The 17,022-nt window shown below is 41.0% G+C and overlaps 1 protein-coding gene across 3 annotated transcripts in view; it reads right to left on the reverse strand.

The window, feature by feature from the left end:
- LOC137997321 (basement membrane-specific heparan sulfate proteoglycan core protein-like) overlaps window positions 1-17,022 on the reverse strand; it is a 112,221-nt gene extending 95,199 nt beyond the window's left edge. The window contains exons 1-4 of one of the 3 annotated variants that reach the window (XM_068843244.1): window positions 16,798-17,022; window positions 15,947-16,037; window positions 12,774-13,427; window positions 3,585-3,706 (exon numbers count right to left, since the gene is read on the reverse strand). In XM_068843244.1, the coding sequence (XP_068699345.1) occupies window positions 3,585-3,706; window positions 12,774-13,427; window positions 15,947-16,037; window positions 16,798-16,890 (960 nt within the window). In that variant the 5' untranslated portion in view covers window positions 16,891-17,022. Of the gene's footprint in view, window positions 1-3,584; window positions 3,707-12,773; window positions 13,428-15,946; window positions 16,112-16,797 lie in introns of those variants that run through there. The other 2 variants (XM_068843245.1, XM_068843246.1) reach the window with 2 other exon arrangements.

Raw genomic sequence — 17,022 nt, forward strand, 5'->3', positions numbered from 1 at the left:
CTCTAAATGGTCTGCGTCGTCGTAATTCCATGAGTTGATCTCGGTTATCGAAAGGCAATAATTGATATAGACAATCCAAAGAATTGGAGACGATGCTGTTAAAAAATTTTAAGCAAAGATCTTCTCTCCGGTCCTTTAGAGTTTTCAGCCCTGCCATCTGAAGCGCTCCTCTATAATGATTATTGTAACCGTATACAATTTTCAAGGTTCTCTTTTGAACACGTTCTAAACTTAAGCTCAAATAATTGGGGAGACTATAATGGTAGACCTGACGTCCATAAAGTAAGACAGATTGAATACATGCAACATAAAATTTTGCTAATTCTGATGATGGTACATTAGCTCGCTTTAACTGAGTTAAAAAGTAAAGGCGCTTAACGGACTTTTTAATCGTCTCAGAAACGTGATTGTTCCACTTAAGATTGTCTTAGAAATACACACCCACTAATTTCACGACCCTAGCAGAGCTAACCTTAGAGCCATTAATTTCTATAAGTTCGTAGGAAGTGGGAGAGCGCACAAAGGAAACTCTTAGCTCATTACATTTTTTCGGGTGGAGTTGAAAGAGTTGAGTGTTGACCAGGTAGCTACTTCGTTTATCATAGACTGAGCATTGCTAGGACTATTCTTACTTATGATTTCATACACTGTCGTGTCCTCTACATATTTTATACAGTCACTAGCTGATGGTACTTTAAAATCATATATCATAACCAAGAATAGCCACGGTCCCAATTTTGTTCCCTGCGGTACTCCCGCTCGGACCGATCCCCACTCTGAGAGACAATCATGTGCAAGTTTGACCCTTTGTTTCCTATCTTTAAGAAAAGCTGTTATCCAATTAATGACGTAAGGATGGTGTTGTAGGTAGAGAGTTTCGATTGCAAAAGGCTATGATCTATCAGATCGAAAGCTTTTCTATGGTCCAACGCAAAGATACGCACGGTGTTCCCCGTTCTCCGGTTGCTTGCGCCCAATTGTGCAGCAGATTTATCAGTGCGTGCGCAGTGGACGACCCTGGAATACACCCAAATTGATCTGGTCCCAGACGTTTCAGAACTGCTGGTTTCACATTTTCGTGGACGACGTAGTGCTCGGCAATTTTGGATAACGTTGGTGTCAATGAAATAGGTCTCAAGTCCTTCGCCGTATCCTCAACAATCTTTGTTTTGGGAAGAAGGGTGATGTTTGCACATTTCCAAATATCCGGTAAAGTCCCTTGACTAAAAGAGGAATTGATGATACAACACAAACGGGCTGAGCGAGCTCGGGAGCGAAGTCACGCAAGACCCAGTTTGGGATATTATCTGGGCCCCCAGCTTTCGAGGAGACGACCGCACTAAGACCTTTGAGGGTTGCTTCCAGTGGAATAATGGGGGTTTTAAAACCTTCAGTGCTCGCAGTTTCGATATTATCTAAAAGTGGATCAAACGAAGTTGAGGTTCTAGCAGAGCTGTATTGATTTCATTAGCCAAGATCTTAAGGTTGATTGAGATAGCTGGTTTGCGTGCTAGAAGCTGATTTGCGACACTTATAGCGGAGCTCCGCGCGCGCGCGGAGCACCATTGTTAAGAAAATATGGTAACCCATCGATGCGAGAAAATTTGGTTTTATAGCCATGACGTCATGAACGTCCGTACGTACGTCCGTCGACCCCTCCATGTATGCCAATGCATACATCTTTGATATTGGACATCCATCTTTTGATTAATTGACACCTGTCAGAACAGACAGGTATCACATGACCATATCGCGGGCTCAAGCTTAAGCTCACCGAGGGCAGCTGTTTTTTGAAGTTGACCGCTGACCAGGTACTGTTTTTCGAAGGCTCAACCTAGGACCTAGGTAAACTCACCTGAACATAAGCGAGGCTTCATTTTTCGTGCGCTTTCTGGGGCTCGACGCGGCTACACGGCCATACTATATATCAACAAAAGTTCTTACACAGTCAAACGCTTTTCGTGTTCAGGTGGAAAACGGTTTGGAAGATGTTTTCTTTCTGCATTTTTTGCTGGTTTCAATCCAGTTTGACATATCGTGATATCTGTGGTCCACACTGGTGGCCGCAGTTATTCAAGCCAAGCATCGGCGGGATGTAAACTTAAGGCTGAGTGTTTATTTTTAATTTGCTTAGAGCTGCTTTTTTCTCTGTATTGCAATTTTTGGCATATCTTTAGAAGCTCTGATAAGGTTACATGATGCCTGGAGGACCTATGTCTAGAACAGAAACGAAAGGACTGAGCGAAAGAGAACGACAATGACAAAACAGAAGACCAGTAATAGCTCATACTTAGCACACAAATTCTTTCCTTGGGCACTAAACCGTTTGTTATTTTTACGGATGCGTTATTTAAAGTGGATGGGTATTTTTAAAAGGTGGTTTAATCGGTTCTTCCTTTTTTCAGGAATGAAAATCGAATTTTTATAGTCAACTGGAATGAAATAACAATTATCTGTACTCTTTTGGACATAAAGAAAAAGTTGATTTGTTTGTTTGTTTGTTTGTTTGTTTGTTTGTTTTCCTCTGAAATGCGAGCGAACAAATGCTTTTTTAATTTGTTTGCCCAACTGAATTTCGTTGTGCCTCGACAGTGACAAGAAAATTTTGCCCTTCTGTAAAAAACACGTATTCGCAATGAGTTCTCGTAAAATTAGGGGAAATCTCAGTAGCTTGTGTTTTCAGAAGTTTATTTAATTTTGAAGTTGGTCCTTTCTTGGTTGCAGGTCCGATTCTTGTACCAAGCCAACCTGGCGTGTTTCAATGAAATACATCAAAATGTGAATGATCTTGTCTTCAGAGATAAAGTGGAATAAAGTACATCAGTAAAACTCTTCTTTGACCTTGAACTGACAAAGTGTTTTTTTTATGGCTTCTAATTTTAGCATGATTCCTATTCGCTGGCTATTGACAGTTGACTCTGAAATGCTTGTTTTCTTTTAAAACTCATTCGGTTCACGAAAAAATTATTTCCAAACTGGTGAATTGCAAAGTAAATTTCACTAGAAAAACCGATGTCGCACTCATCGCTTCGTGATTCATGCGATATTGGTTTTTAGCGTAAAATTTACCGTGGAAGTCATTAGTTAGGCAATGAATTTTTCTACAGAAGAAAGCCAAGAAAATGATTTCATTATTAAAGCCGAAACCGGAAACATTTCACAAACCGTACAGGCAGTAAGAATAAATTATCAGGGAGCTCCGCTTTTAGGCTTGGCTAAATTTATATATTATTTCCCTATACTGAGCTTGGGCGCTTGTGGCTTGAACGGGCCTCGAACTCTTGTCAAGTTAGAACATATAGCATATGGCAATCAGAAGGTTCTGGTTTTGGTTTAATTCCCAATCAAGTCTGTTCCAGATTTTTTTCGTTAAAGCTGCGTCTGCGAGGATCGTTATGAAGCAAGTTCAATAACTATTAGCAAAACAAAAATATCCTGCAATTTGATTAAGCTCTAAATGCGTGTATTTCCGAGTAATTTTCAATTTAATACGTTACAATGTTCACAATATCCACTAGGGTAATAAGACTGTAAGGATACGATCTAAGTGGGCGTTCAGACACCTCACTAAACGCCCCACTTACCCTGTCTCGGTAGACGTTTGCACGACTGCAGTTCTGCGAACGCCCAGCACAAAAGCAGGATACACACTGTCCTTGCTGTCCTTGAAGTGCAGAGCTTTGCTCTCCTGGAGCACAAAATTCATCTGATGAGAAAAACAACAGCATTTATTGAGGGAAAGAAAAAACCCTTTTTGGTCACGGGTTGTACAGAAGAGAAGTTAGGCTTGTTACGTAATATCTCAATGCTTGCGACGGACCTAATGCAAAACATTACATTAAAATCCGTTGGCAGTAATTGAAGAATCTTCTCGACAAAATCGGATGATAACACATTCTTACATACATATTTATTAATCCTTCAAGTGAGAGACACTATACAGGATGCTAAAAGGTCAGACGGGTCCGACGGGAATACATTTAAAGGCTACCTTATTGGAAAATACTCAGGTTAACTATCATCATCGTCATTGCAAAATACTTAAATAAATTAATGCAGTTTCTACATGAGGTTTAATTCATTAACTTAGCTTGGAAAGACCTAACTGATTCTGCACAGACAGCATCCCTAGATAGGCTGTTCCAGAGGGGAATTACCCTTAGGAAAAAAGAATGCTTGTATGCATTTGAATTTGTAAATATGTGCTAAACTTATAAGGATGAGTTGCTCGAGTTCTAGAATATGAAGACTGAACTGAATTTGGAATAGGTATATGGACTAAGTGGTAAGTAACTTTATACGTCATAGTCACTGAGTCTACATATCTACGTTTTTCTACACTATCCCAGCCCTGTGAGTGTGTCATACCTGTCACACTAGAATAACTAGGATAATCAGAGGAAACAAACCTAGCAGCAGCACGTTGAATTTATTCTACAGATGCTAATTTGCTGCTTTTCAAAAGGAGACCAACAGGGTGACGCATATTCAACACATGAACTAACAAATGAATTATAGCCCTGGACCCGGTTGTTAGAAAGCCGATTTACGCTAATCCCAGATTAAAAATTAACCACGGAGTTTATTTCTCTATTCCCAAATGTGGTTCAACGCTGATATTCGGCAAAATTTCCATTAGAGGAAGTCAATCTTGAAAATCAAACAAAAGCAAAAGAAAGTTTACCAAAACGTTGAAAAAATAGAACCACATTTTACGCTAATCCTGGATTAAGTTAAACGGATTTCAAACAACCGGTCCCTGTTCTTTAACATAATTGCTGCAGCTAGGTAGATTTCTACGTAAAAGGCCAAGGATCTTTGAGGCTTTAGATTTGACCTCTCTAACTTGTGTATCCCACTTCAAATCATCTTGTATAAACATATACCCAGGTACTTATGAATGGCATGATACTATCCCTAGGGTTTTATTCTGATAGCTAATGGTCGATTCTGGGTTGGATCTAGTTATAGACAAAACATTGAATTTGTCAAAATCAAGGCTCATTTGCCAGGTTTTGGCCCAGTCAGTAGTAGAGTCAATGTCATTTTGAAAGATGACTTCATCCTTAGAGCTCAGGATTTCACGATACATTACACCATCATCAGCAAATAGCTTTATCTTGGGATTTAAGTTACACGCAATGTCATTTATGTAAATGATGAACAAAAAGGGGCCAAGCTCTGTGCCTTGTGAAACACCAGATATGACATCAGCCCAACCTGATTTTTCACCATTTACTTGAACACGTTGAGAGCGGCTAAGAAGGAATGATTTAATCCATTCCAAGGTCTTATTTCGGACACCATAGTAATGGAACTTATGCAGTAACCTCTGATGAGGGACACTAACAAAGGCTTTTGCAAAGTCAAGCAGAAGGACATCAGTTTTTGTACAGTTGTCAAGAGAGAAGAACCAGTCATCCAGAGCGGTTATCAATTGTGTTACGGTAGAAAAGCTTTTGCGAAATCCATGCTGATAAGGTGTTATGATGTCATTATTGGAGAAATGCTTCGACGTAAAGCTTAAAACAATATGTTCCATAACTTTACATGAGATGCAGGTCAACGAGATGGGTCTGTAATTTTCAGGATAAGATTTGTCACCCTATAGATGGGACTGACCACTGCTCTGTTCCAATCTCCTGGTAGGCACAACCGGAAGCTATTACTCAAGGACAAAAGCTTGTGCATGGTCACGGTCAAGTTAACCGAAAGATATGCAACAGTACCGTTCTGACTTTTGAAGCTTTCGGGGTTTCAAAACCAGTCCATCTATATGAACTTTGTTTTCACTAAGGCCTCATTGATATTGCTTAAGTTGATCTTTTTCTCGAGAAATCGTTTGACATTCAAGGTTCACAGATATGCCTTTCCCTTTTACTCTTTTAAGAGACATCTCGGGATCTGAAGTTCAGTTAAAGTAGCCAGTGATGCTCAAGTAGATCGTAAGATGAATGTTTTACCACTTTCAGTTAAAGCTCGGAAACCTCACTTTATTCCATTAGTACATTAAGGCTTCCCGCACAGTAATGGACGGCGTTTTGCCCCCTAAGTCCCATCCCAAATTCTAGATTTAGGCTATAAATAAGGTACCTACGTTTATTCTGCTTTCAGTCTGACACGTACATCAAGGGTACGCTAAAAATTCTGGTCTCATTCTTGAAGCATTGCCCTTTGTAAAATTTGGAGTGACAGCAGAGATAAATGGCTAGTATTTTCATACCCCAATTTTTTTGGGATCGGAGTGTCTCCAGATCCTATTTATTGCTGATGCCCGCTACTGCTAATATAACACGTTTAAGACCTCATTAATCCACTGAAATAGGATTGGCAGCGGTGGGATTCGAATCCATGCCCCAGACGAGACTGACACCTTAAATAGAACAAGATGTCGGCATCAAGTCTTTTGAATCTAATTGGTCATTCATTCCCTTTACTCGTCTGGCTCAGTTCAATCATTTTTCCAAATGATAAATTTTAGGTTAAAAACTTTATGTTGTTGCTGCTTTGTATCATTTGACACCGACTTTAATCCGAAACAGAACTTTTATATTGCGAAAACGGAAGTGGGTGTCTCAATAATGATTATAGAAGTAGAAGTAAAAACGGCGGCAGCCGTGACCTCGCGGGTTCAAACCCCGTTGAAGTCCTGAATTTTTCAGGCTTCTTTACGCAATTGCAAAAATTGCCTTCATAACTGCGAGGACCATAGCTTCACATGATTTCATATCCGCAGTTCATATATGATCCATTTCATACATAATTTCACCGATGATTCATTCCACACGGGAACATTAGAACCCACAAATGACCAGCTCCCAACGTCAGTGCAACGAAACTGCAACGAGGAAATTTTGACGTTTCACAAGTTGTCGTTTAAAAGCTGTTAAAGCTGTGTAGAGAGCTTTATGTGCCTCGCTTTTCGCCGTCCTATCCAATGTGGAGGCGCCTATTAAGGTAAAGAAAGTTATAGTTTCCTTTCGAGTCCTAACATTTTCAACATTTGAGGGAAAGAAAGTTATAGTTTACCTCGCGAGTTGAAGTGGACTACAACGGACACATGGATGCCGGAGAGCTGTGCTTGGCAATCGCTTCTCCTGGTCCGGAGCCGCTTCTAGTTTAGCAAAATGGCTATATAAAGGAAAACATAAATATTCTTTCCCGAATTTGAGGTTCTTGGTCCTTTAGAGCTCAATATTTTTCGGTTGTTTACATTTTAGCAACCACAGAGAACTAGGATGAGGGGCCTCCCCACCGCTTCCTTCCTCGAGGAAAGCAGAGCTACAGGGATGTTCGCTTCCCTGAAACAAGAGCTTAGTAAGAGATTAAAGCCAAATTTAGAGCTCCGAATGGGCTCTGAAAGTGATCAGGAAGCCCTCTAACGGTGATGACTAACGCTCAGAGGTTTCACCTCTGCTCACTGGTTGTTTTGCAAATTACTTAGGGGATTCCCCTAGGTCAAGTTTTGACAACTTAGCAGAGGAGTTCTCGGCAACTGACAAAACAGGTGTGCCAGTTAACGCCAAGCTGGTCACTGTGCTAGAAGACCTTATCAAAGGCGATCCCCCTAAAACAAGGCTAGAGGGCTGGTGAAAAAATACCTAAGACCAGAAAATTGCTAATTGCTAGTCTCCTCAAAAGTGAACAGAGCTATTTGTAATCGGTTGTCTCCAAGTAGGGATGATCTCTTTTACAAACATTGTTTTTGTTATTCAAGTGTGCCAACCACAGGTAAAAAGAGACCCTTTGTGACAGCCAATGAGGCTCTGGTTGGCATATTAATTACAATAGATGACGTCAACGTTATATTCGCTATACCAAATCCACAGACAGGGCTCTTCAGAAAGCTCGACAGTTTTTTGTTTTCTCATTTTGTGCCACCATCAATGCCTGTGGTAAAGCATCAGGCGAGTTCTAGGCTACTCTCCCACATTCCCTTGTTCTAGTATTGGCAGGAAACCGGGAACTGAATCTTCGTGGCCGAGAATCTCTAAAGCCAGACTTGAACGCCCAGTTTGCTTCTCCAGAGGTGGCAAGTCTTATCCTGCAATGCCTTTGTTAGGGGAGAAGGGGCTCCTACCACAACCAAGAAGAAGCAAGGCCGTCAACTATGATTTCAGGTCAATAAGGCGAGAAACCGCTAAACTGTAATTCTCAGGTTGGTTACATGAGTAGCGTTGATATCCCTATTAGGTCAGTTGCACCATTGCAAGCTGGCACACCTTGCAGTGTGTATCTAGCTGTGAACTTGAATTTGATTATCTTTCTACACCGCCAAGTCCCTGGCCTGCAGAATTCAAATTTCTGTTATTGAGCAAGAAGCTATTGATGAAGGAATTAATGATCTATGAACGTTGCCAGTCGGAAACAGGGGAAATTGTTTCTCCGATATTCCTATGACCAAAAGAGAAACCTGGGGTTCATAGTGTTATTCTCAATTTGAAGTCTTTAAATCAAGCAGTGACCTACTGTTCAAGATGGTTACTCTAGGATCTACTATAAGGTTGATGAAACCTGGGTGTTTTATGTCCTCTATAGACCTATCCAATGCCTTCAATGCCATCCCTATATTACCTACCTTCAGAAAATATCTCAAATTTGCATGGAGGGGTCTTCTGTTCTGTTTTTGGGCCCTACCCCTGGGACTGATAGGTAGTTGTTGCATCTTTACCACGGTAATAAAATCAGTTTCCCACCCTACGCACCCTGTACGGACTTAATTGTTTGGGTATATTGATCATTCTTTTTACACCGAGGATTTTGAGGAGGCCTGCCTTGAGGCTATCTTACATACTGCCCAATTATTTACGCGCTTGGATTTTGTGATTCACCCGACGTAGTCTGTTTTTTACCTACGCAGTGCCTTGAGTTCTCAAGATTCCTGTAAAAATATTCACATTTGCTTAACCTTAACGGAGGCTGACAAGGTCGTTGTTTTGTGCCATAAAGCTCTGTGCGCCCAGCAGTTCTCAATCCATGAAGTTGCCATATTGATAGGAACTTTAGTATCTACTTTCCATGGGGTGGAGATTGGTCCTTTATGGTATGGACACTTGGAATGGGACAAAGAATTGGCACACATCTCTGAAAGTTTTTTCGTTGTAAACTGACAGCATTGGGTGCTGTTAGAGTGGTGGGTCATCTCAGTCTCCACAGCTTTCCGGGTTATTGACCATTGTTCCCCAAATAGATGCATCACGCATGGGTTGGGGTGCCACAATGCACGAAACCCAAACTCAGTATTCTTTAGCCGCTCTTTGTGGGGCAGGGGAATATGTCCTTATTCGGGTCAGTGTCCATTCTGCGAATCAAAATATGTTTTACAACATGACTGCTATTTCTTACGTCAATGGCATCGGGGATGCATGAACAAGGAATGCAATACCATTGCTAAGGAAATTTGATTATAGGCCCTTTTAGAAGCATAGTTGGCGTTTCTGCTGCGCGTCAACCGGTGCGGTTTAATGTAAGTGCAGATTCTCTTTCGCGCCGTTTTGAAGATGGCATCATAATAGGAACTGAATCGCGGTATTTACATTTATTTATATATGGGTTTTCTTTGTTCCCCAGATTGATCTGTTTGCAAGTAGAATCAACCATCAACTAGTGCCTATATATGCTTCCTGGAAGCAAGATACGAATGCATCATATGTGGATGCTTTCCTTGTGAATTGGTCACAGTTCACTAACAGTTACATTTTCTCACGGGGGTGCTCACCATCTGTGCCCAGAACGGCAACCCCTGACATGCAAGGTGTCAGGCGACAATTAATTAAGGGAAAGGTTCCGGGCGAGGTTGCCAACTTGCTCATGTCCTCTTGAATAATTAGCGGCAGCAAAGAAGTAAGATGTTCACTTTCGCAAATGCATGGTGTGCATCCGGTCTACAAGAGAAAACTGATCCACTACATCCGAGTGTGAACAACGTGTTAACGTTTCTCGGAGCCTTTCATATTAACCGACTGTCATACTGGACGATTAATACAGCTTACTCAGCACTCGCAAGCTGTTTAAGGGGATTGAATTTCGTGGTTGTCACTACGCTGACTGACCATCCTTTTATAATGCGCTATCTGTAGGGTGTGTTCAACTGTTGCAAGCTTACTCCTCGAAATCATGTAACATGGGATCTTATTCCTGTCCTAGAATATGTAGGACTATTGTATCCTCTGAGCAAGCTCTGTCTCGAAGAACTGACCCTTAAACCGCTAGCTTTAACATATGGGCAGCGTTGTCAAACACTGTCATTTCTGAGGATTAATGCTATGGAGAAAACTCCTGATTATTATTTATGTTCTACATACAGGATCATGTCAAGCAGGACAGACTTGGGAAAAATCCTCATCTCATTTTTTGTTGGGAAGAACCCTAAAGTACCCTAAAGAACCACTTACTCTACTCTAGAACCCAGCTTGTTTCATGACCAAGGCAATGGCCGTCTGCTCCTTTGATATGTCATGCCTTATCGGCACACTGGTAGGAATGCAAATGGGCGATGAACTAAAGCTGTTATGGAAGCAAGTGGAGGAGATACAGCAAGGTTAAGGCTCGCCGCGCCAAATCAGCAGCTATATTGAGAGCAGTCAGGTGATTCCCACTGATGAAATCCTGAAACACATCGGATGGTCTCGAGAATCTGCTTTTCAGAAGTTCTATAACCAACCCGTTATTGCTGGAAACAGCTTTGCTGGAGCTGTGCCAGGTCGATAAGTTCGCTTTGTGGATTGAAATAGTTGTGTCCACGTTTATTGCTGTAAAATCTCATGTTAACCGGAAGTAACGTCACCGGGATTTGGTAGAATTAGGAAATTAAACGAGCCTTACCTGTAAGGTGAAGTTTGATTGTGATTCTGACAAATCCCGGGTGACTCGGTGAGGGTTAACATGCCCTCCCTCACAGTTTTTCTACTTGCCACCCCTTGTTCTTCCATTTTCCTCTGTATTCATTTGTATCTTGATAACCGTGTCCACAACCTTTGAAAGTCTGATTATCGACGGCGGCACGTGTGCATCCCATGTTAACCCTCACTGAGTCACCAGGGATTTGGCAGAACCACAATCAAACTTCACCTTACAGGTAAGGCTCGTTTAATGTTCTAATCTCAGAACAAGATATGTGATCGGATCTCCATATTCCTGGTCAGCATTTGTCAGTAATTTTGATAAAGGGATGTAGTTTCCAAAGAAACTGTCATGCTGTGATGGTGGGGAAGTGAAACACAGAAATGGGTTTCTGATCAACTGAGATGATATTGTAAATTGACCACCGTAAAGAATTCGAAAGCTGAAGTTTTGAGCGTTAGCCCATTTGTCGGAGGGAATTACGGAATTATGCGTTGTTAGCGGTCTATAAAGTGAAAAGATGTTGCTACGGCTGGGAGAATAGCAACGTGGATAAAAAGAATAAATGAGTTGAAAAAGCGTTCACCAAACGCTTTGCCGACTGTGACCGATTGAAATTTCGTGTTTCCGAATATATACATCCCCAAGGCTCTTTGTCTCAAAAAATGTCAACCATAACAAAAGAGTGTTTTCACTCACGTGATCAGTAACCTTGTTTTTCCACCGAAACAAAGGAAAACGTTTGCATGACAATAGAGCTCAATTTCCAGAGGATAGTTGGGTACACTAACATGGCTGCCGTGACGTCACGTGAAAACACTCTGTAGGCAAAGTTTGATAATTTTAATTCCGTGGGGCGTGAGGGAGTCTATTTGAAAAATGAATCTTTGTTCAGCATTCGGCTTTCCGGGTAGCCCTGGCAAAGCGAAAGGTCGCTGATCAGCATGTGTTCGCTAGAATGATTGGGAAGGTTGAAGAGTCGAGTGACTGCTTTCGATTCTTCCTTGCCGTTTTATTTGCGCATCTAAAAAATTCACATATATACTTTATTTACCTCGAATTGCAGAGTACCTTAGTGGCTAACATATGTTAGTAAATGGCACACAACAGAACAGAACAACAAGTACAACTATTTAAAATCCCGAATGGCAGGGGGTAAACTAGTGGACGTTTTACAATTAAGGGCAGCCGAGAAGTTGAACCTAGGACTACCAGGATCAAATCTAGCGGTTAGAGCGCGTCTTGAACCCAGGATGTCCAAATCTCATAACCAGCGCTCTGACCACTGGGCCACACGTACACTCACTGCGAGATGTTTGCAAAGGCGGTCTCCTAGTCCACTTCCCTGTTTCGCCATGCAATGTATATCTTTTTCCATAGTGTGCATGTTATGCAATAGATACCAATTGCAGATGTACATGTAAAGCGGTCGGTGCTTTAAACAGAATGCTTCGGTCCTGTTATTTTGTTCGCATGGAGTTTGGGCGCACTTATTAGTATCCGGTTGATAGTCAGGTTTAAGTGAGCTTCTATAAACCAGAAAGTTCGAATTTATTTACGGTCATGGTCAATTTACCATATCGTATCATCAAGTAAAGCTATGCACGCAATTTTAGCAATTGCTTAGAGAAGTCTGAAAAAATTAGGACTTGTTTGAATGTTTGAAACATTTGTTGTTTCAAACATTTGGACCCACACATGACCCAACATCACGGGCGGAAACCCTGTTGAAGTCCTCTATTTTTTGGCTAATCTCTATGCAATTGTTAAAATTGCGTTCATAACTGCGAGGATTATAGCTTCACTTGATTTCATATCCGCAGTTCAATATATGATTCGTATCAACTCAGTTCATAAACCCATTTCTGTGCTATAACATAAGAGCGTCGATTGCGTGCATTTACACAAGCATGCATCATGATTATAGCTACCTGGTGCTGGAAATAAACATTTTTCTTTCACATCACACCCCTGGGCAAGGCTAGGTATATGAGTTTCCGAAATACTGCAAAAGTAAATGTAAAACTCGTCCATGAAGCCATTAAACTGCAGCGCGATAAGCTCGTTGACAGAATATTCTCCAAGAGTGGTTAGATCCCCCCATGCTATCTCCATCAATCCACCATTTGAAAAGCCATTCAGAATTTTCTCTCCATTCAAGAACACCGCGCACCGCCGAGAATAAGAGTCATATTGAACGAGGAGATGAGTCCAGATATTTCCCGACACAACTGGCGTCTCGCTTATCAATTTAAATGTTGCACGTGACGGACGGACCGCGGTGTATGCCCAGTTCAGGTATCCTTCAAAAAGTTCAAATCTAAGTTCCCCAGCCTCGTCCACAAGGGCCAGAATCGGATGAATTCCGTACGTTGATTGCAATTTGACCCAAACAGCAATAGTTATTGCATCAGTTACAGCTGCAAATGTTGCACTCTTGAACTGTACCTGTTCTGCATTCAGGTTCACATAGCTACCACATGGTCCACTGCTCTTTCCTGGAAATTGGGAAATGCGTTCATGTACCTTTTGTTTGTCAACCGTTTTGTCGCCAAATGAAAGATATACCTCTGGCTTGCAACATCCTGTTTTCAAATTAAAACAGACATTTGTGATACACTGTGTGGATTGCCAAGCTCAATAGGATTTTTACCGCCACTACTAACCTATTTTTGTGAAATCTATCTATGCTACAGTTCGCTCTTCCAGTCGGTTACAACTCACTAGCAGAAAACTTTCATCAAGATAGAATTAAAGAATTAAAGTGAAGAATTTAGTCAATGAATCATAGGACCGAGGTAAAGAAAGCAAAAACAACAGTCAAATGAGATAATTCGAAAACGATTTGCATGCGATTCAAATGTAAAACGTAACCAACGTGGAATAACGACACGTCTGATACGGTAAGTACATTTAGCCCAACTTTGCGTGGTTCCCACGCACAGTTTCGCCACGATATCATTGGCGCCATTTCTATCAGCCTCTATTTCAAAGCGAGGTAAAAAGCGAAATTTCTGATAAGGGAGTTCAAACCAATGAAAACCAATTTTCATCAGGTAAACTTCACACTGAGACACTTTATAAAAGATACGGAATATCGAAATAATGAAAACTTATTATTCCACTACTACGCCACTTTACCACATTTGGTCAAAAGAACACTCAAAATATGAGACGGTAATACACTGTAGTCTCCCGATTTGACCGGTGTAGAACAGAGCAAATACGGACAAAACGGTAGTTTTTCAATGAAAGAAATTGTTTTCAACGCGATACAAAGCCTGAGAATTTAGTTTGTCATCGCTTGTCTCTCGCCATTTTGTTTATACAATTAAATAGAGGACATTTGGCTGGCTTACGGTGCTGTTTACATCGTTCGCAAGAGCCCTGAAGGACAGATGATGCATTTTTTTAGAAACACCTTACCAGATAAAATTGAATCAAAAATCCACGTTCAAAGATCCACGAAAACGCCATTGCCAGTTAAGTTTATCATTCTACTGTGTCCACCAGGGAGATCTACGCATTTCCACTACCCTCTCTATCCTAAGAAAACACGAGCAGAAGGCTCTATGCACAAAGATACCACTTAGCAGGGGAGTGACAGGCAAGACTTTAACCGACACGGAAAGAAAAATAAAATAAAAATAAAAATAAAACAAACAAATCCCACCCACTTTCCGAGTGGGATTGCCATACTGGCAACCCAGTAATAAACGATGCATATTTGAAAAGCGGGCTCTAGACGAGAGAACTGAGTAATCCTCGCACGTAACTGGAGAATTTAAGTACTTGTCACTTTTTATAGACACATGAAAAATTCAACGGGCTTCAACCCATGACCTCTGCAATGCAGGTACACAGTTTGGAGTGGGTCAATTTGTTGTTCCGGTGGAAGGACTGATGAATGAAAGAAATGTATATTCGCAGTGCGGGTTTTAGACAATAGCATTTCACCGGGATAGAATCCCGTTGAAGCCGTCTGAATTTTTCAGGTGTTTATAAAGTGACAATTGCTGGCATTGTCCAGTTGAGTGCAAGGATCACTAATAACTTCTATTCAGAAAACGCACTTCAAAGATACATTTCTTTCATTCCTTGCGTTGCGTAAATCAAGAAGATAACAGCGGGATACGATCCGCAAAAATTTTGTCTAAAACACTTCTGAGTACTAAATTGGAAGTCGCTTCACTTATTTTGCCTTTCCTACTCCTTTTTAACGGAGACTTTCAAGTCTTGAATTTACGCATCTTTTCGTAGAGATGTGGGGTGTCAATCTCTCACGGAAAATGAGATGTGTTTGATGCCTGCGATAACGAAATAATTCGGGTCATGTGTTGTTACCGGAAAACCGCAGGTGTTTATTCAAATAAAGGAAGATTGAAAGGGACACTTCATAAATACCATAATACGCTTTGTTTGACCTCCAAATATTTGCATAAGCATTGTTTCCAGTATATGCAAAATTTTGGAGGACAAACAAAGAGTATTACGGTATTTTTGAAAGTGGCGTATTGCGTTTTGGAGTTGAGGAGAGGGACAGCGAAGAAGGCATGTTGCATGTTGCAGATGTTTCGTTTTTTATACCAATAACTTTCAATGCAGCTTGTTAGGGCTGGTATTCACTAACGACGCAAGCATACGCATAAGCAACGGACGAAAACTCATAAGCGTTAGTAGTAGCTTTTCTTGGGACAAAACAGACATAGACTGCTAGCAAGTCAGTGAGCCGCCCTTGTTTAATTTCTACAGTTGTAGTTCTCTCCCAATTCTCCCCTCAGCTCTTCGGTTCGCTTGCGTGACTAGCGGGCGGCTCGACTGACATCTGGTGGCTAATGAAAACAAGCCTTCACGTCTTGTTTACCCGTTACAAGACAGAAGGTATTTTTTTGCGTGAAGAAGGGTCAAAAAAATCAAAATCTCTATGCAGCTTGAAAGGTACAGTGGGCATACGTTTTTTTGTGTTTAAGTCGAATGGCTGTCCCCCCCGGTAGGATGAGTACCGGTAGGGTGAGTACAGTGAGCATATGTATAATGCAGCCTCTCCCCACCCCTCCCACAGAAATCAACAAACCAAGGACTTAATTACAGTACATGTGCTTACTTGGTGGTTTGACTGCCAACACATTATCTGCTGGTCGAAAGACTCTGCTGTCCTCCGGCAAATTCTCTCCGTCAGATGGGTTATCTTTACCCTAGATAAGCGGAATTGACAATTTCAAATGTGGATAATGCGTTGATAACAAAATTAAGCTTCTTATCCGTCGCACCACAAGGCTCGCCTCGTTGTACTGATGCATAGCGTAATATGTGTGTAATACTGCTATGAACCCTGTAATCTTAATTATTTGATAACAATACCTCATGCCGGGCTTCATACAACCAGATGCCACATCAAATTCTCCATTTTGCAAACGGAAATCAACGAGTTTACCGTTAGCGAATCTAATCACGAAGAGGCGATATTTACTTTACATTTCAAACCAGAAAAATTCGCAGAACACAATCTGAGATAAATCCTATTCTTAATAAGTAAACGATCAAGGCATCTTAATTGAGGTGGGTTTGTCACCCGAAATTCAAATACATTTATAGGAGACTTGAAATGTTTTCATATTTACTTAACTTGTATGAAATTAAAAGAATGTTTACTTTTACGCTTTTGAAGAGTAACATTGAATGTGGATTCCACCCTTGCATTAGTTACGAAAATTGTGCTGTGGTTCGTTTAATATTCTAAGCGTGTTTCACTCTCTATGAAAGGCGGCTCTGCCATAATCAGGGAAAGGTTTTGATTACACCCAGAAAAATGCTCATAAGAAAAATAAACAAATTTGCAACGTGATCTTCAAGGCCTCAAATGACTGCAAAACTTGCTGAAAATGTATTTAAAATCGTGCTGTAGAATACGAGTGGCAACAAGGCACAGGACACTGAACGTAGAGACAAGCTTACCTCCAAAGGTCTACCAAAAACCAGGAGCGAGAAAAGGAGTACGCCAAAAACACATAGCATTTTGATTGGCCTGGCCTGAGGAGCAGCAGTCATGTACAAATATATATCTATCTTCAATCTCCACGACTTTGTAGATAGAGGAAAGGGAAACTTCTCCCTTAACCAGCTGAAATTGATATCCTGTTTAACAACTGTCTACATCCAAGTGTTTCTCTCTCGATACCG

Source organism: Montipora foliosa, chromosome 3 (assembly GCF_036669935.1).
Source record: "Montipora foliosa isolate CH-2021 chromosome 3, ASM3666993v2, whole genome shotgun sequence".
Lineage (NCBI taxonomy): Eukaryota > Metazoa > Cnidaria > Anthozoa > Scleractinia > Acroporidae > Montipora > Montipora foliosa.